Source organism: Dromaius novaehollandiae, chromosome W, assembly GCF_036370855.1.
Source record: "Dromaius novaehollandiae isolate bDroNov1 chromosome W, bDroNov1.hap1, whole genome shotgun sequence".
Classification (NCBI taxonomy): Eukaryota; Metazoa; Chordata; class Aves; order Casuariiformes; family Dromaiidae; genus Dromaius; species Dromaius novaehollandiae.
In genome coordinates this window covers 35,591,350-35,612,729 of record NC_088130.1, presented here as the reverse complement: position 1 = coordinate 35,612,729, position 21,380 = coordinate 35,591,350, and the positions used below count along the sequence as shown (strand labels likewise).

General features: G+C 37.9%; 1 protein-coding gene across 5 annotated transcripts in view; it reads right to left on the bottom strand.

Moving 5' to 3' along the window:
* The window catches only part of LOC112980278 (multiple C2 and transmembrane domain-containing protein 1), a 286,913-nt gene that overhangs the window by 122,213 nt on the left and 143,320 nt on the right, over positions 1 to 21,380 (bottom strand). For all 5 annotated transcript variants that reach the window (XM_064499933.1, XM_064499935.1, XM_064499934.1 and 2 more), the window contains 2 exons: positions 13,420 to 13,590; positions 10,769 to 10,899 (listed from right to left, as the gene is read on the bottom strand). In XM_064499933.1, the coding sequence (XP_064356003.1) occupies positions 10,769 to 10,899; positions 13,420 to 13,590 (302 nt within the window). The remainder of the gene's footprint in view (positions 1 to 10,768; positions 10,900 to 13,419; positions 13,591 to 21,380) is intronic.

Below are 21,380 nucleotides of genomic sequence, written 5' to 3'. Positions count from 1 at the left end.
CTTCCCAAAAATGGAAATCAAAAGTTGCCGCCACTCCAATAAAAAAAAATGCTACATGCCTATAGATATCCCCCTCATAAAACTGAGTGTAAAAATACAATGTTTATATCAGAGCTACAAGCTCCAACTTCTCAAATTCCCGAAGCCACAGTACTCTTTGCACCATGAGCAATCCAGGCTATTCGTTATTTAGATTAAAAGGTGCAAACTGTCAAACTGACAACCCAAATTTACCTGTAGTCCATGCACTTTTCCTACAGCTATAAAAAAAATCCTAATTGCACTGTATCTAAAAGAAATGTATCTCTATCCTGTTTGATAGATCTTTGTGAACAATCAGTTTGTTACTAGTTTGTTATTTCCAGAAATCATACAATGGGGTAGGGAGCAATCTGGAAACTTTTGCTAAGAAAAGCCTTACTCATTTCACAGGAAAACATCCTCCAAATGGCCCTCAAATAATTTGATGAAAAGCTGAGATTATTCCGTTAAGAAATGTCACCACTGCACTTAATGGAAACCTAGACTGAGTGTCCCACATCCTTAAAACGTTAGGTGACAGCATATCTCTCATTCTGTACTGTCCCCCGCCCCGGGTAAGGGGGAGCAATACCTCCTAGGAGGTGCAGCCTGCATGTACCTAACTCACAGAAGATGCTGGGGCTTAAGCAGCATTCATCATGAGGCAAGGGCACCAGCGGCACATGCACTTGAGTCAAAAGATGAAACATTCCAATTTACAGATGCTAAAGGAAAAATTGTGATTTTTCCATTAATTGCAGGCCTTCTCCTGGAGAGAGAGAGGGAAAAAAAAAGTTTGCTCTTGCACCAAGTTCTCCCGTAAAAAAAAATTAGAGTTCTTTGGTTAGTTTTATTGCTTACTCTCACCAGATCTTTGCATGGGACCAAAACATCAATGGAAACCTGTTTAGAGTGAGCCTAAGTGTTAATCCTATTCCAGAATAACCTCTACTATCATCAGTAGAAAGCCACAAAATTATTTTATGGATTAAATTTCCTCACAAAAATTGGAATTCAAAAAATACTTTAAAAATTAAATAGTTTTGGAAAGTTCAGCTGACAATGCCACTTTAAATTTTAAGATATTGTTTTATCATCAAGACAGACATGGAAAACGCTACATATAAAGTCAGACACAGCTGAGATGATGGACTCGACATTTCCCCTCACTTTTAAGGAAGAAATATTTCAAACTTCGACGCTTTAGCAATGCTGACTTTTATGGTTAGTATCCTAGCCTTTTAAAGCAGAAAATGCACCTTTAAACTTAGTGGTAAAGGACTTACGATGATGTGGCAACGGCAACTGTTGTGTAGTTGACATTTCTCTGTCCCATCATCACAAGTATGTTTGATCTCCTAAAATAAATACTACCGTGGATTTTCTGAAGTTATACACATACAAAATATGGCTCACAATTTTGTTTTCCCCAGAGAAAAAGCTGAACTTTTGCAGCAGAACAGAGTGCATACACCTTGAAACTTCCATAGGAAGTGAAAACAGGATGATTACACTGCTTTTTAAAGATTTAAAGACACCTTCCACTACCTCTTGACCTTTCTGCCCTAACAAGAACAACTTGATGAAGAAACATCCAAGAGAAGTGGTATTTCAAATCAAAGCAAGGCAGCTTGTTTTTCCAGTTCCTATCTCCACTCTTCAATGAGTCAATGTAATGTACTATAAATTAAATGTATAAATTAAAATGTATTATAATTATTTTTCGTAACTGCAAAACTTCCAGAATGTAGATGCTTCTGGAGAAGCTGAGTACTTTCATAAAGCCTCTGTAGTTCAGAGCACAGCTGGAGCCACAGACTCCACTCAGTTAAGATACAGCCTTAAACATCTGCCGCCTACAACTCTTTCCATGCAGAATAAAGATGCTTTGAGGATGAAGGCCAACTTGCCTGTTACCAGAAAGTGGTGCAGAACAAGCAGATAGTGGTGGAAATCTTTGTCTTGCATTCTCAGCTAGAGATCATGAAAAATTACAGCCATTTTGAGAAGGCCATAGCTTGCTATGACCTGAGTCTTATTGAAAACAGGAGATAACAGTGATTTTGGGAGCATTCAGTTTCTTGTGGAATTGCTATTCACATGCTGCTGGTGAAAGTAGCTCACTATTGAAAAAAGATCAGTAGGAGGAACTATAGCAAAAACAGCTGTTAACTCTACAGACAGATTTTCAAGCATAGCTATAAAGCACATTTCAATTGATTTTAATTTTTAGGAAGTATTTATCTTCTGCATTGTTCTGCTGCTGAGCCTACCTGCACGCCACATGGTCCTTTCGGAGCAGATCTCTGACAGCAGAACAAATTCTAAGAAGGAGCAACGGAAAAATTGCTCTGCTTAGCTGACAGATCCAGGAAGAGAACCAGAGATATGTCCTCCCCCAATACCAGCTCTGCACATGAACGCTGTCAGGCAGCAGGTGGATATAGATATTCAGGCCTTGATACATTAGAAAGGAGAAAAATCATGTAAGCTCCTCAAGCTCATGTGCTGAAGTATTATAGATAAGTAGCTGCAGAAACATGGTACAGCTTCCAGAAATGAAGTTTTTAAGATTTAAGGGGAATCCACCACTTCCTTTGAAAATGTGTTCAATGTGTTAATCACCCACACCATTAGAAATATATTCCTGATTTATTTCTAATTTGAATATATCTGGCCTTAGGTTCTTTTTATGCTTTTCTCTACTAGGTTAAAAAAGCCTTTAGCACCCCACATCTTGTTCTAGTGAAGGTACTCACATACCATAATCATATCTCTTCTTGATCTTCTTTTTGATATGCTAAACGGATTCAGCTCCCTATATATTTCCTTGGAACACATTTTCTACAGCCCTCAAATGACTTTTTGTAACTTTTCTGATCCAGTGAGATTTTCCTGCAACCTTTTTAAAGTGCGCAAACCAGAACTATATGTAGTATTTTATTATCAGCATGCGTAAGAGGTAAAAATCACCTCCCTCTCTAGTTCTAACAGAACCTGGAATGTAAGACCACTTCGGCACCCTGGTGAAATATCCTTGCTAATGAATGACTTACAAAGGTAGCAACATGACATAGCAGGCCTCTTAAAAGCCAGGTGGCCAGGCAAGGGAGAGACAGCCGATAGCTAGATCATTTTCTCACATGACAAAATAAAGCATAAAAGAGGAATCGGCACAATCCTAAGTGATAGGGACAGAAAAGCACCACTTGGCTACAACCCGGGCAACTTAATTATCATCACGACTTGTTTAAGACGACAGCCTTTTAACTCCACTATGATCCAGGTCTATGCTGCTCCAAAGGATGCCAAGGAAAGGAAGCTGTGCAATTCTGCAATTAGAACTGAGCTGGACGTACATCAGAAGTGAAGCATAAACTGCTACAATTTGTGAGACTCCATATCCTTTATGAGCACAGTACAATGTTCCAGTGAAACCAAGAAGCAAATGGCGAGGGAAAATTCTGCAAGGCACTGAGAGTGATACGGCTCAAAAAGACAGGACTAGAGTAATGTGAGGTTCTTGGAAGAACCCAAATTGAGAGTGGCATTTAGAAGCATAAAGATATTGAGAAAGAAATAAAATTAGAGACCCCACAAAACGAAGGGCCTTAGTTCTCTCAAGAGAAGTGGGCTGCTTCTTTCTTAAGTCTTTACAGAGGCGACAGACTAAAAACCAAGAGAGCTCTCAAAGGACCTGGAGACTAGGACTCAGCTGAGCAGGACACTGACCAAGGAGGGCGATGGCACGCTAAAGATGCTGGAAACAGCCCCCAGGAACCTGGGAGCACACTGCCGAGCTGCAGAGCTCAGCGGGAGCTGAGAAGTTAATGCCATCAGGTGCCATGCAGCAAAATATAGAAAGCAGAAAAGAACCCTGCAGCATGGGGTCAGTCAGTCTCGATAATGGAAATACGCAGAACTGCCTGAAAGACGGGACAATCTCACTCATCACTGAGCATTACCTGAATGCAAACAAATATTTATTGCTTGCTAAAATAAGTATGATTCATGCCACAAAATCCTGCTGACCGCTTCTGAAATGACGGATTAACATTTTCCTTAGAATAGTTCCTTGCAACAAAATTACAAATTTACTTCATAAATTGTTTAGACAAAAAAATTATTTGAAAAAGTTATATTCCCTATGCTCTCCTTGCAGCACAGGCATATGCTACAGACACGTACTGTGAGTGCTGTCACTTGTAAAATTTGTTTGCATTAGAAGTCACATTTTCCTCTGCTAAACCTGTCTGTTGCTTTGATGAACATTTCTTTTTTTTCCTACCTGGGTCTTCCCTCTCTAGCTGATCCAGGTAACTTTGCAAAAATCTTTAACACAGCTCCAAACCCTACCACAAGCCTCATAATCCCCTATATCCCTAATCATTTTTTGTACTTATCTGCATGGTCCTCATATCTAGGCAGCCATTTTCCTTTTCCTTCTCCTTTCCTCTTATTTCTCCACTTATTCATGTAGCAGAGCAGATCTCCATGTTTGGGAGACAGAGGGTCACAAGAAGGCTCTATAAATATAATCCAGTTTGTGCACAGTATTCTATGTTTGAAATTAATAAATGGAAGAATTCTACCAATTCTGCAAAATTATGACAATAACTTTTGTAAAAGTTGTCAAGAATAAAATACCTAGTAGCAGAAAACTAGTGAGGATTAGTGAGCTAAAACTGAACCTTTTTTACTTTCTAATAAAGTAGCAGTGTTTTTCCATTATTAGGAGGAGTTAAAGAGTGCAGAGATAATATAAATACGGCTTGGAAAATCTGAAGGCCAAATTTTGAGACTTGCTATTTACATCTAGCTCCCTTTGAAAACAGTCGGAAACAGAGATGGCTCAGCACATCAGAGGATTTGTCAATGGCAGGCCTGCCAGTACCATTTTTAGATGTTAATGCTTCTGGCAAAAACCTTCCTTTTACACAGAAAATTGCATCTGCAATAATTTCACTTTAGTCATCAAGTATAATCAACAAACTATTATACACACAAGCTGTTGGTTGCATGCTTGTCTGTATTTACACGGAACTACTGTGCAACTCGGAGGTGCACATGCTTCAAAATCCAAATCACAACAGTATATTATCCATCAAATTCTCTACTTTGAAAACAACTCGTCTTTCCAAAGTTACCTTGGGATGCAGAAATTTTCAAACTGCCATGTGAAAAAGTATTTGAAATACCGCCATAATAAAATATTATTTATAAATTGATAAAACTTCTACATTTATCAACTCCAACATAAAGGCTGCACACAGACTTTCACAACTAGTATTCAAAAATTCTCCGCCAGGCAACGATATTTAAAAAAGAAAGAACACTGCCAGTACTTTACTATAAATCACAACCTCCACACGCAGCTCTAGAAAACAGATCTACAAAGAAACATTAGCAGTAGCATATTTAGCGTCCTTCACTAACAAGGTAAAATTAAACAAATACCATACAGTGTGTACCCATATACACACGCAAACAGGTTGAATTTTAATGACAATGTTCAGAAAGAGTATAGAATATTTCAGCTTTCTATAGACATAATTAATACACAGCTTTAATGAAAACATAATACACAAGGCAGTCTTCTTTTGCATCAGACAGGAAAAAAGACAGTAACATTTATATTTACAAATGTTGAAAATTTTCTGATGAAAACAGATATAAAGTCAGCAATAACCTCCTGGCATAAAATATGAGTAAAATCAATGTCATTTTAAAGATAAACACACACTTTTCATACCAATTAAATAATGCTATAAATCCTGCTGCATTGGATTGCAAGTAACTTCAGCTGAATAAAACTGCATGATATGGGATTTACTTATCCTATATGTTCACAGAAACAACTTGTTCTCTGACAGCACTCATTCTTGGCAATTTATTGCAGCTGTCAGCAGCCAATTTGTTCAGATTACTGCTATGCATAAAGGTGTAACAATCATGAGGATTTATTAGTCGATTACTGTAAAGGTGACAGTCCGGATCGCCTTCACAAATGCGGATGATATGAAAGTTAAATAATTACATGAAGATTAAAATCGTTTCACCTTCATTTTGGTCTTAGTATTAGCTACCTAAACTTACTACAGTATATGCTTCATCACAATAGTCTATTGATTCAGTATGGAAAAGGAATGATTCACCTGTAAAGAGCAAATAAATGAGTATGTGAATATTTAATTCAGCCAAACTGCACAACATACACATGTACATATGTATGCGTGAGTAAATAAATCACAATTATTATTCCCATAATATGGAAATAATTCTACTTATCAAATGATGTAATGACTACAAGTCATAACATTGCAAGTTTGCACATTCATTTGAACTTATGAAGGCTGCCGCTATGACTTCAAGCATTGGTGCTTTTTTTTTTTTTTTTTTTAAAAAAAAAAAAAAGTCTTCAGAAGAAGATCAGAATTTAATCTCCTACTACATTCTGCATGGAACACACTTCTGGTCAAGCCCAAGGTTTCCTCGTATGAATCTGCCCATCATTTGAAATACACCTTTCTCAGCATTTTTGTATGAGGTCTTTTTTCAGGAGAGACTTGCTAGCTTTTGAAACCCCAAAATAAAGACTGAAATGGTTCTAGGATTGCACATTTTTAGGGTATTCTGAGAGGGAAGTTCCCAGTGTGTTACATCCTTTATACTCACGTAGATGGGAGAATGTATAAAATTTGAACTCAAACAAGTCTTCTGGATACATAATGCTCAAAGTTAAAAATGGAAATAAAGCAGTCAGCATCTCATTTCAGGAACTGCCAGACTCAATGAGCTTGGGTACCATGATGAACACTGAGCTTTATGCTAGTTCTGTGACAGACGTATCTTTTTCCTTCTCTGAATTAGGATACCATGCTGTCACCCTCACCCTCTTAATACCTTCCTCTCCCTCATAAGCCACCCTATCCACTTCCGCCATCCTGCTGTCACAGAGCCCCCAAGCCAGAATCTCACTTGCATGCCTTCAGTCTACTCTAGCAATCTTTCCTTCATCTTTCTGCCCTCCAGAAAAGACCCCAAGCCCAAACCCTGACAGATGCAGTCTCCATGTCACATTCCATACTTCATCCTGGCCCTGCTACCAGGCCCCAACCTAATGATTCTGATGATTCAAAAAGGGCTCACAAAAAACATGGTCTTGATTTCTCAGTTTTTGTCTCACTGAAGTGCAGTTGAGACAGAATGTCACGCCAGGAGAAATTACAACATTCTGCTGTGGAAGAAAATCTGTAAGTTACAGAGTTCAGCTTAGAGTATTTTAATTCCAGAGGGCTTCCGATGCCCTTTACTGCAACGTATCTGGAGGTCTGTGAATCTTTCACCGAGGAATCCTGATTTGCAGTTGCTCTGTTAACATCACAGCTCAAAGAGTTTTCAATTCTCACCCCTGCAGCTATGACTCCAGCTCTCACGGCGTTCAAGATCACCATTGGCCTATGACCCAACCTAGCAAGATGTCAAACAGAGTACTCTTAGAAAGCTGCACACCTTTCATGACAATTTCATCAATACTACCACGACTGGAGAACAGGGAAGCTCCCCTTCTTCCTCCTCACACCATTTGGAAACTCTGAGATAGTTTTAGAGCTGGCCCCAGATCCACAAAGCAGCTTGCTGCTGCCTCTTTGCACAGGAAATTCTGCTGACCTTCACGTGCGCTCTGCAAGCAGATGAATAGGGAGCATGCAAAAAACCAACCAAACAAAAAAACGCCAAACCCCACCACAGTGTGGATGAAAGATGAGAACTGGTCCTTAAACTTGTTTCTTCCTTTTTCTCAATTTTGTCTGCTGTTTCTTTCAATAAGTAGAATCTCTTCAATCAAGGATGGCTTCTCCCTAACCAGACTTTGGGCAGATAGGACAGTTTCTTAAGAAACAACTCTAATATTCATTTAATAAAAATCTTTCTAAATAACTGCTACTGCTTGAACAGTATTGAAGAAAGTGGGAAGATCACAAGAAGATGAAAGGGATTATTCTCCACCATTGAGCCTTGCTAGAATACTATCAGGATGTCTTTTGTTTCCCTCCTACAACTTTATTACTACCTTTCCTGGAACTTGAATCAAAACACTCCATCTCTTACATGTGCCTTGAGAGCCTTAGTCATAAGCAAGAATCCAACTGTATTTTCAAATGAGAAAATACACATTTAGCATACTCCCCCCACATGTGCGCACACGGAGCAAATGCAAAGTGTCTGCAACCTGACTGACTGAACGCATGCTGCACTAGTGCTTTGGGATCTACACTACCTCCATTATATTCTAGGTGTGTTGAAATTCCATACATATGTAAAAAAATCCAATACTTCTGGGACCTGGTGGACCCACAGGCCATATCCTGGGCATCAAATCATCAGATCTGCCGTGAATGTGTTACACAGTTTGTGTACATATTTGTCTCTGGAAAATTCTAGACAGAGGTAAGATGAATCTGAAAAAAGAGGTGTAGCTACTTGAATCAACGTAAAGGCTGCAACTTTAAAGAGTTACCAAAAAATATTTGCAGCTTTTAGACACAATGAAAAACTGGGGAAGAGTAACACAGAACTGTTGAGTGTCAGTGATTTTTATCCACAGTGACTGGAAGAGAGTATTAGGGAGGGGGAGTATTAAGACCTGTTTTTGTATTCATATTGAGCTTGACAAACGACAAAGTTTTTCATGGAGATGAATTTGTTTGCAGGTTACATTATCCAGAGATGCCATTTTATCTCTGGATAATGTAAGGTGAAATAAGAGAATGTCTAAAAGGACATGCTGGAAGAATGATTTTATATAGGAAGACATAGAACCTGTAGAGGAAAGGTCACAAAAATCAGAAAGAGCAAGTTTTCAGGAAAAGTTCTGCTGATTTTGTTAAAGCCAGCCAAACACTGCAAAAGCACTGCAGGTGAGCTGTGCCCAAGAAGTGTCTTTCTTTTTGGTATTCATACTGTACAAGAACTACACCTACGTTCAAATGGCAGAAAATAAAAGAAAACAAAATTCTCCCACTGAAAAAATCCTAAAGGCTTCAAGCATTCTTCTTGAAGAAAAGAATTCTCATGCTATCACATTTCATGGGCCTAAATAAAACACAGAAATCACTCATTATTTCCATAATAGCCTGCAATTACTAAAAGGAAATATAATTGAACTTAAAACATACTACTTTTTTTTAAGGTATCGAAAAAACTACCTAGGCAGCTCATATGTTTAAAGTTACATATTTTTCTTCTCCTTCTCTAGTTTCTCTCATTCTTATTTAGATTTAATGTTCCTTGGAGCAAAGACTATCTTCTATTTTATGCAATGCTCTTAAAAGAACTTTAAGCATAATAATTATAATTACTGGTAATACTAATAATGTAAGTGCTGCTTTGATGAGAGTGTTCTGAAAAGTCATATGTGACAATTCTGAAACTCAATCTTTTGGCAAAGAAGGTTAAAGATAAGCAGAAAATAGAAACTATTTCTCAAGGTATACCACATATTGACATAGTACTGCACTGTTACATTGCTTCAGAAAAATAGTTATTGTTACCGTATGTGCTGACTGAAATCAATAAGGGACAAAGATGTAAACCTGAAATACAGACTTATCACCCCCGCCATAGGATTTCATTGTATAAAACAAAATCCTACTGACTCTACTTTTTAAAAGTGGTCTTGTCTGATGTCAAGGCCGTTTGCTTGCCAAAGAATCTGCATCGATCCTGACTTCCCATGACCTAATGGTAGGAAATAAACACATAATTCTATATGACTGATCTAACTTGATGAACAAAGCCGTTACTCCAGACAGAAGCAGAGGGAGGAAAAGATCAGCAGAACCATAACCACGTTGACATCAAAAGTACGTGGCTCAGTTTGTGGGATTTCCATTCCTGTCTTTTACTACAGAAGTATTTCTACTAATAGTATTATGTCCTAGTGAAAGCACCTACAACTTTCTAATATTCTAACAATCAAAAGATACAGGATTGATTGTTGTTGTGAATAGATGGATATCAATGAACAAAGTTCATGTGATATAACCTCATATCTAAACTCTCAAAATAGCACTGACCTTGCACAGTAACTATAAACAAACTCAAAGATTTGGAGGGGTTTCCCCATTAGCTAATAGCTAATGCAAATGTTAAAAGAAAAAAAAAAAGAAAAAAGAAAAAGAAAAAAAAATTTAGTATCTATCACCTGCTAATGCAACAAAGTAGAGCAGAATCACACACATTTATACCATTTCCTGAATGCTGAGAAAGATCCCAAAGATTCACTTTCCTGAGAATAAGCTAGGTGAATGATCTTATTTCTTGGCCTGAAAAGCTGTGTGTAGAAGATTCTCATTTCCTTTAACAAGTAGATCAAAGAGTAAGAACACCATTTTGGTCTTATTGGCATATTACAATACATGATATTTATTTCTCCACCAACTGAAAAAACGTTGCTATATGGAACCTCCTGCATCTTGATTATACTGTTAAATGTGGGATTTTCATTTTGGAAAACTTAAGCCCATCAACTGGTAAAATCTGCCACCTACTGGCCAAGCAAAAAATCATTTTACACCTTTAAAGAATAACACCAAAGCACCAAATTGTACTGAGAGCCCTCCCTCCCCCCATTTTTTTTTGAAGAACAAGAACAAATGGCTCTAAAAAATACTTTCAATGGCAAGGCTCATTTTAATCATCCGCTTTCATCCCCAGAGAACTAGAAGGCTGTAATTGCACAAACCTGCCAATAAAATCATCCCTTTTGCCAGCATCTTTGTCCCACACAGTAATATCAATAATTCCACCTCGTTCTTCATAGAGATGAAAGTCAAACTGCTCCCTCCACTGAGGATTCAAAGTTTTTGGCACAATCTGAAAGGAGAGCAAAAAGAAAGTCAGACTGCATTGTGCAGGCATGCTCTTTCTTGAATTGTAAAATTGATCTTTAGATTCTGCTCAGAAAGTGTTTTTGCAGTTTATCTTAAGCAGTGAGAGTTAAAAAAAATAATTAAAAAAGGACTATTGGTCAGTCCTTTCATGCCTTTCTGATTCATCAGCAACCTCCAAAATCTTGCAACCTGTCACCTTCAAAAGCCTCCAGAACAAAGGATTTACCTTGGGAATGGATCCATTTTTCTATAGAATAATTATGCCCTATCTTGAGTGACAGTTAGCTACAAAGTTATCTTTCCCAGCCAAAAGGAAAACAAAGCACCTGAAATGACAAGTAGATAGTGACTGAAAGTATTTAAACAGAAACAATTTGATCCTCTGCTCTTTCCCCAGCTCCTGTAATATTGGGAAAAAGAGGAATTCAACTTTATTGTGGTTGACTTTTTACAGAAGAATTTAACTGTATTTTACTTCCTTTTCTGCATAATTTAGATAAAAGCAGCTTTGGGGATCATTTTCACCCTAGTTACTTCTCGCAAAAGATATAAGCCATGGTTGGCAGAACAGAAGGCTTGCAGTTTTTTCCACCACAACGCAGTAGCAAGAGTCACACCTGTCCTGAACAAGAATGCAGTCTGTCCCATAGCCTCCCTGTGAAGCAATCGCTGCTTTCAAAGTCCATCAGTTTCACTGGCTTGAAAAGTGGAAAAACTAGAGAAGATCGAGAACCAGAAGTACTACAAGCACATAGTTACAAATAATAGTTCTTTCAGTATCACATCTTCGAAAAGCATCTTTGCTCTATTTCAATCCAGAAAGTGCATCTTCTGATTGTTTCTGAGATGTCTGAAAAGTCAGTTTCTTTACAGTGCTGTTCGCCTCAAAACATCTTGCTGAAAAGCACCCGTGTAAACACTTAAAAAGAACAATTTCTGCTGACTTGTATAATCCAAACAATGACAGAGAAACAGCCACCAATTTCCTAGTTCATTTGGAAAAGAATAAAAGCATAAATGGAAGTAAAGAGGAAATCCTGAATTGACTCCTTTGATGGCCAATTCAAACCCAGGACAGAAACTAGGATCTGAATTAGGATCTCTTTTCCCAAAAAATTTTAATAATAGGGGCATACAATTTCAAAAGTCAGTTTAAACAAATTTGTAAAGATGCAGTAAAAGCAGATTTGACCACTTACATTTGCCCTTAAAAATCCTATCAGAATCCAAGCACAGTGATCACAGTACTGATCAGTTCACTTGCCTAAGCGAAGATAGCCAACAAATGACTCCCCCCCAAAAAATCAACTTTAGCAGAAGCATGGGATATATGTGTTTTGAAAGCACCTACTTTCTAATGAATATCCATTAGCTTCTGGTAGAAGAAAAAAATATATATATATAGATGTAGATACACAGGAGGCACTTACGCTGTCTTTCTTCTCGTTAGTAGAGGAAGCTGATTGCTTTTCCTTTATGTTTTTCCTCAGTATAAAAAGAAAATGTGGAAAGACTTGATTTTCCAAATAGAACTGGGCAGTTTATGAGTAGCCTGTGGGAATCAACTATTCCTCCACAAGCCTAATTTCAAATTAGAAGTCCTAAGGATGTCTCACGGGTCTAGACAAAGAAGGCACCTAAATGCTCATGGCCTCCTTCTCACTTTGCCGTTCCTCCAGCTCTGCAAAACCACATTGGCAGTCATGGCTGCTGAGAGAGGAAGGACACACGTGCCATCATCAATGGTCCCAACGTTTTCCAGAAGCAGTAGTCAGCATCAGTAGCCTCCTCCCTCCCTGCCCCATGCACACCACTAGGAGATTAAGAGCAAGACAGGAACCAGACTCCATTCAGAGAGCAGGATGGGAATTTCTACTGGACACGGTCAGCCTGTGCTCCCGTGGGATTTTACATTCTCCCCAGGAGATCTTCAGTGATCAGGCAATTTTCAAACCAGTGACCACGGAAGCTAAAGGTAACAGCAAGAAAGCAAAATAATTATTTTCTCCTTGATCAACAGCCTCCAGCTGATACCTAAATACATATACATAGTTTTAACGAAGCTTATTGCAAAGGACGCAATGAGAAAAGTGAGAATACAAGAGCGATAGGTTTGGAGGATAAGGACATGCAAAAGACCCAAAAGGCTACTGGCATCAAACTAGACAGGCAAAGAGGTGGTGGTGGCTGTCAGAATCACTCTAATGACCCACACCAGCACCCCTCCTCAGTGACCATGGACACTAAACAGAACCAGCAGAGTGTGTCTGGAAAATAAGTCTCCCCACCTTCTCTTCAGTCCTATATTTTCCTCTGTGTGTTTATTATTTTTGTTTATACTGAAACAAAAAACAACAGCTAAGCAAAACTCTGGGAGCTTTGGCAGCTAATTAATGTAACAATAAGCCTCCAACAGTATTTAAATAATCCTGCAGGCAGAAACCATAAAGAGAAACAAAACAGGCTTCAAATGACTTACGGTTCAGGCCACAGTTAAAATTACCTTGCTCTTGTACTTCTGATGCCCCAACCGGAACTTCACATAGGGATCACTCAGCCCATTTGCATCCATTGCCTTAAGCTCACGACCTTCTATCAAAGTAACACTAACTATACCCCTCCATAGCTGAGATTTTCTGTGCAGATCTGAGAGACGCAAGCTCTGTGTCTGAAACTTTAGGAAATAAAAACACAGATTTAGTTAAACAAGCCTAAATATTTCCTTTGCATTTTAATGTTCAAGTTTTTATAGAAATGAAACAGAAAGGACCATCTTAACCCATTTCAAAATAATTTGACAGTACACATGTGAACTGTGTCATAAAGAATTATTTGGAGAGAAATCAAACTCACATATATGCAGGTAATATCATATGCTGCTTTTAAAAAACCAAGCAGGACTAACGCTACTTAAGGAAATGTTTGAAAAAAAATTTACTTTTCTTGCTTCACTTCACCCCCCTCTGCTGATAGAATTAACAACATTATAAGAAAAATTATGAGGTCTCTTATTAGCTGGTACTAGTGAAAGAACTTACAATACAAATAAAGATCCAAACCACCTTTACTGAAATAATACAAACCCAGCATGAAAAGCACGGACCCAGGAAAAAGGTGGCACTAAACATTCAGAACTCCTGTACCACATGACAACTATCTGCAGCCCCTAAAATGATGTGGTATTCTCAGAAATTGCCAAGAAAATGGAATTAATCATCAACGTATTATTTCCACATTTTCATAGCAGCATTTTGCTGAGCCCCTCTTCAACACGTGATGAACAGAACTGTGTGGAAACTTGTAGACTGCAAACTCAGCCTCTCACTTTTAGGGTAACGAAGTTCTCCCTCCCCCCATATCTCCCCCTGCAAACGGCCACTGCATCCATCAGTGAACTCCACTGGGGGCTGCAGAGTGGGGGGTTATAAACTGGAGAAACTTAAAATCAGCTCCAGCTTGCTCTCTGAGCTATGGCCAGGTACAAACTGCCACCAGACAGCGCTGGAGGTGACAAGGCACCTTTGCACTCCGGTGGCACGTCAAACAAGGCTGTAGTGCACTGGAGGGTTAAGATCCCCTAGAAGCTCTCCCTCCCCCTTTTTTTGTTTTTTGTTGTTTTTTTTTTTTGTATTAGTTCAAGATTACCTGACCTAAAAATCAAAATATTAGATAGCTAAGCAATGTTTAAACTCACTAATTACTGCTTCCAAGAACCAAAAAACCCTCATATCTGCATGGCTACTCAGCTACCTAAATTTATTGAAACACTTTTTTTATTATTATTATTATTATTATTATTACAGCAAGTAGTTGGAGTAACAAAGGCTTTATGGGCTCTGAAACAAAAGTCTTCTGTACCATAAAACTGTATGAGTGGTGTAGCTAACCATGCAACACATCTCCAATTGCCCTATCAGGGGTTTTCAATGCAAACTTGGCTCGAGTCTTTCATGTGATAAATATATTTGGATGGTTACAGGTAGGCATATGCCTTGGGTAGGATTTTTCCTTTATTATCCAGAGAAGACTGTGAAACATACAGTGGAGTATAATCACTGGATTATAATCTGCACTCCCCAGATTCCAGAGAGAAGTGTTATACATGAGGACCAGGATCACTGGAGTTGCAGAAAGTCTGAGTAACATGCTGTTAGCAGTATTTCAGAAAGCATCATGGCCTTGTATTTATATTTTCTAATGACTATTCATTCCATGTATTGTGGTTCACGCCCCAAAATATTTCAGTATATTTAGTTAAGATTTATCTCCCTAAAGAGAAGGGTTTGACTGTGGAGAAACTTCTCAAAGTTATTACTTCTCCAAAGGCCAACAAAGCTACTGTTTGCTGTGAAGTGGAATAAACTTTACACTTAGCCAATTTTATCTGACTTTACCATGACAGTTTAAAAATGATCATACTTTCTTTTACACTCTTTTTTTTTTTTAAAACCCATTACCGAACCTGACCCTAGCCTCCTAAACATTAACTAGAAGACTAAAAATTTGGGAGAAAAATATTTTTAGCTAAAGTTCAAATACTGTTTCCACAGCGCTGTGTTATTTCATGTGTTATTTTTAACGACACACAGACCCAGAAAATCCACATGTCCTGGTATCCCTCAGCTTGCTGTAACCTTTGAGACAATAATCCAGTTCAGTATGTAGCATGGTCCTGCCACCTGATGCAAAGCAGAGGGATGTCACAGAGATCATGACAAACAGACAGTGGGGCCCATGTTTTTGGCAAGGACAGTATATAGCCATATTGCATAAGGGGTCCAAACAGCACTCAGATAAGATGCTGCCTACCTTGGTGCAAAAATGGACTATCCTATTAAAATGGCAACAGCACACCAAGGCATATCATGAATCCTAATAATCTTCCTGTGTCTGTATTAGAACATTTGATGTATGACATAAAGCCAGCAGTGTGACAGCAGAAAGTAGAAACCCTGTGAAAATTAGGGCACAAATGGGAAACTTGGCTGTCAGAAGAGGTTTCATTTACAACACGGTAACATTATTAAACTTGTGAATTTTTTCTCACCACAAAAACCCTTTAGTAGACAGGCTACAGTCAACACTTCCGAAGACTTCTCCCATGAATAAGTGGTAGATTTTTTTTTCTTCTTGTTCCAGTTTCTTAGATGATTTAGAGTAAAAGAAAAACTGAATAGTAATTAACCAAAACTGACTCTGTCCTGGACATAAGGTGATAGGAAACTTAGACTGATGAATCAAAATGAGGCTCAAGATATGTTTAGAAAGAGAGTTTATACTGGGATAGAAGCAGTGGTATAGTTGAGACTTGGTTCTGCAAAGAACACAGAGTTTTTCTTTGGAAGTCGAGTGGGAAACCTAACAATTCCATAGTCTCCTTCAGGATATTATCATGAAAACAAGCATTAGTTTGCCTTCACTGCTGTTGAATTCTTTTAAAGAAAAACTTTAAAGTATCAAGCATTACTGTATTGCTCTGTACCTCACTAATTGAAATGAGGCAGTGAATCATTTAGAGAGTACACTTGATTTAAAGTCCATATTTTCAACAGCTCTTAAAATAATTTGCTGCATTACAGCAGCTGCCACCACATGAAAATACTGATTTTTTATGACCAGCAGGGAATTTCATCAACCAAGATAATTTACATATGAGGTGGCAGGGCATGATCTAAATGATCAAGCACAGAGCATAAAGTGACAGATGGGTCAAACAGGAGTTTACAAGAGTCAGGCAAAAATCCTGAGAACAAATGTTCATGTTTAGCTTGAGAAAGCCCTTTTGGGTCACAGCCAGACCTTAACAGTTGATGACATGCAAAGAAACTATTAGAGCCCACTGGTATGCTGACTGATAGGAAAGCTATAAAATCTAAATTTCAGTCTGTTGGAATAAAGGAAGCTGGCTCCTAAAAGTAAAGTGGTATGAGCTAGTTGTTGCTGTTTCTTCTTTGAGACGGGGAAATTTGGACCACTGTGGTGTTCTTTTCTCCCTGTCTTTATTGGTAAAACACAGATCCATGAAAAAAGCAAGCTGCGAAAGGAAAGCCTGCTGAAAGAACAAGGCCACAGCTAGCTGGAGCTAAAGCTTTTGAGATTTCCTGGAAATGAAAGATGGGCTATATTGCCTTCTCCAAAGCCATCCTTATCCTGAAAAATTATAGATATTGACGTGACCTCTAGTTTCATAAGGTCACTTTTGTAAGATTTCAAGGCGAATTTACCAAAAAGGTTGATAAATAGAAAAATAAGATAGACTTCACATTGTAGACTTCTTTCCCTATAACTTCATTCCACTGTGTGATGCTGGTACATTTTTAATTACCTTAATACCCTTCAAAAATCCAGCCCATACCAAGTTAGTTATAATGCCAGAAAGGAGAACATTATAGCAAAATGAAGAAACGTGCACAGATCTTTCCAAACTCGTCCTATGAAAGAGTGTTTCTTGAGATTAGTTCTTATTTCCTTCAGAAAGCAGGTAAGGCGTATAGATCCTGGCTTCACTCTGCTGCCTCAAACAGATAAAATCATGAAGAAAGTGCATAGTTTTTAATTCCTCTGGAAATAGGTGGAAAGTTAAACTTTATAATAGTCCCATCTGGAAATGGCCATACTGTCTATCTAAAGCTACAATTGCAAAAGCAGCAAGGTCAGGATCTCAGGTCACAGCTAACTGTTATTCACATTAGATTATTATTCACAATTATGCACTTAGATGCAGGCACGGAGACTCACCTGCCATGTTCTAAACCAAAAAAAATTATGCAGCTTGTATACTGTGAAGCATTCTCTTTTTTCTAAAAGGAAATGAAAATCAGACTTTTGAAAAGGAGTCTTCCGTGTCAAAGGATATCCAGAACTGCTTTTGAGAGGAAAAACTCCTATCTTTTCATGTCCATAAAGTGTCTGATCTAATGCTTCTACTATAAGCAACATGTAAAAATAGTAATTTCTTATCTTATAAACCTTGCTTTTATTTGTGTTCCATCTATTCTGTTTACACATGGGGTAGTGGGAGGCCTAGAGATACAGACAGCAGAAGAACTGCTGACACAGCAGTGGAATTGTTATCCCGTATCAGACAGAATTAGTATAGTTAGAATACAATTGCAAAGCCAAAAAATGATCCTCCAGCATGGCTGATATTCTGTATATGGTCACACATTACTGGCTAGCATGTGTGTCTAAACCAGCTAGGCTTAGCCAGAACCTACATGTCGTTTCTGGTTCTGGGAATTTGTCGCACTCTCCTAAAATCAGATCTCTTCAGTGGTGCTCTCCACGGGACACAGCGCAGTGATGTCTTGATGCCTTTAAGGAAGGCATCACCTCAGATGGACCAGGGCTTCTGCGCAGTGCCTGTGCACTGCACGCAGGCTGTGAACTGGGCTTCTGTTTTAACTCCTTTGAGGGACAAGACTGCAAGAACATGTTCTTAATGAATGTACTAGTCACCATCACTTTATTGTTACTTTTTTCAAAAGAAGAGAATTCTTAATAAGTACATTTGAAAATCCTGCAAGTATCTAAGTACATCTTCAGGTATCCAAGCAACCTTTGAAAAATCTAGTCCAAAATGAGTTAGAGAAGCCTTGACATCTGTCCTCTTCAAATCTACCTCACCCTTTCAATGATGAACCTTCGTGCTGTGCGAAGTTCTCACTTGCATGTCCTTGTGCCCATGTAGAGACGTGAACAGACTCTGCTCTTACAACATCTCCCTCTTGTCACACACACCACTAGGACACACTGCTATGTGCTATGCTTGAACAGAAACTCTGTTGTTCAAGAATAGTTCAGCAATTAAGAGATGAAAGAAGCTAATGGCCACATATTGCTTTTCAGGCATAATTTTTCATTCACCTTTCTAGATTACTAATCTGTCTGAAATTAAATACAAGAATTTGTCCTCACATGATTTACTGCTTAACACAAAAGGGATTTCCTACCTACTATGGTGAAGACTCTTTCCCTTCTGTCACGAATACGTCTGTACGACTCCCCTAAAAATATTGAGTACGTATGGGTTCTGAAAACAGAATTTGAAGAGGGTACGTAACACAAGCTTATTTTAAATAAAAGTTCTAAAAATTAAATAATGCAGTCATACGACCTGCAAAGACATCCCTAAACAGTGTGTCAGTTTTTTTGTTTTTTTCGGGGTTTTTTTGCTGGGAACCTTTAAATACCAATCAAGAAAATAAAATGAGAATAATACTCCTTTCCATTGTGAATGGTTCAGCACATGTACAAATACAAAAGAACTTATCAAAACCAGCATGGTAAAACACTGCTGCAAATTCAAATAAGAAGTCACAATTCTTCTCCCCAAATTCCTACAATGCTTGCATGGCTTGGACAAAAATCTTTAAAATAAAGTTTGAGAATGTCAATAGACACAGCTACTACTCCATGTACCTTGCCTACTTGGGGAAAAAGTCAAGGGACTGCGAGATGCACAAAATCACATTCACAATGCTTTTCCTCTATTAAAAACTACACAAAGAGTAACACCTTGCAGAAGTCATCCACATGTAGACATTAAGCTACAAAATGGCTTTCAATGGGATAAGATTTTTTTAAAGGTTTGCTCCACTGTGACTGAACAAGTTTCATAAATGAACTAGCACTGACAGTTACCATTAAAAAGAATGTTTATCTTAATTTCCTACCAATAACTATTTGTAATTTTAGGATGTATAAAATGCAACATCGGATTAATACTTAATTCTAGGGAAAACAAACTTAACCCATTCAGAAGCTGAGAAATTTAGTTTTTAACGTGTCAGTCATGTTAAATCTGGTTTAGGATATTTACTACAAAAACCTGATATTGTTGCTGTAGTACCAATCTTATAACAAAATTGTGATATTTGCAATACGAGCTGATTCTTTTGCAGCATTTCATGCATTTTTACCGTTTGCAAAGTTCAACAATTGTGCATTCTATGCAAGTGCTGGGAAAGCTAAAACTGCATTTACTGGAGCCAGCTCAGGTGTAATACGATGAAGGTGGTGACTAAATCAAGAGGAGTTAAAGCATTCACCATGCCTTAGATTTTCTGGGAAAGGACAGAAACAGTTATACAAGACAAAGATGCACTGGCAAGAGCTGTCAGAGAGGTGCTGTGTCAGTACATTCCCAACCTTCACCCTTCTCTTCCTCCTAGTAATTCCTCTTGGAAAGTATAGCTGCTCTGTGTGAGAGTAAACTGATCTCCTGTTGACCCTGCTATTGCCTAGCATGACCAGTCACCACTGCCCTAACCCAGAAGTGAACCTGACACAAAGCAGTACAGTGGCTACCACGACTTGATGGGATCTCCCTGCATTTTTGAAATTGCGAGCATGCACACAAAAAAACCTTGCACTGAAATCCTACTCAGCTGTTTTGATTGTTAACCATATCGGCTTTTATCTTTCACATACAAGTAATGCAAATATAAGCCTCACCAAATATTTGCATAATTTTTATAACCAGATGTCTAGCAGGCACTATTTGCAGAGGTTATCTGTTCTGACATTTTTTACCTCTATTCCATTATTTAGTAGATTTCCTTCAAGCACTATTTACTGCTGCTAAATTGACATCTAGAACCTCATGGCTTACACAAGCACGCACCTTCTCAGTCATAAAACATTATTCTTAAGAATGCAAAGCAAATAACCCCACCTTCTATTCTCTGTTTCTACCCAGCTTTGATTGAAAGATTCTGATTTGATTGCGAATTCCTTCAATTAAGAAATACCATACAACTCTATGCTTCCATTTATCTCCGTAATCCTTAAACCACCATTTCCTATTTTCAATTTCTTCTCTACTCAAGACGCATCTCATTCCAGCAGAAAAGCATTTTTCAATTTTAAAATAACAAAAATGCTTCATAAAGCTTTTTATATTAAGAAAAGACAAATCAGTGACCACAAACTAAATATTTCAAGTTAGGCACAAAAGTATCAAGTAATTAGGCCACAGCTTTGGGCATTTTAGTTTGTGCAATTGTGACAGGCTTTTTAGAAAAGCATATAAAATAAATTTTAAAAATAAGTAGCAATAAGGAGCTGAAAGCCCATCACATTTTACAGAACATTTTTGTTTAAAATGTAACTTTTCTCTTAAAATACATGTAAAATTTCTTCTAATGCTGACTAAAGTCTTAACAGTAATCTAAATGCAAATTAAAAATTACTGTAATTCAATTGCTGTAGGCAGTAAATATACTTTTATCATCAGTTGTGATTAATTGAAAGTAGCTTCTCAGTTATGACTTCCAGAAGATAAAATGTTTTTACTCTTAGTTTATATATAACCTATTGAAGCTCAGATTCCTTATCTTCATTTCTGGGAAGAACAGATCTTCAGTTCCAACTGATCAGTCACACGCTCAGCACATATTAATAATCTAAATTAAGATTATTATTACATTTTAGTTTAATTTGGTGTTCTTGTACTTAGAGTCC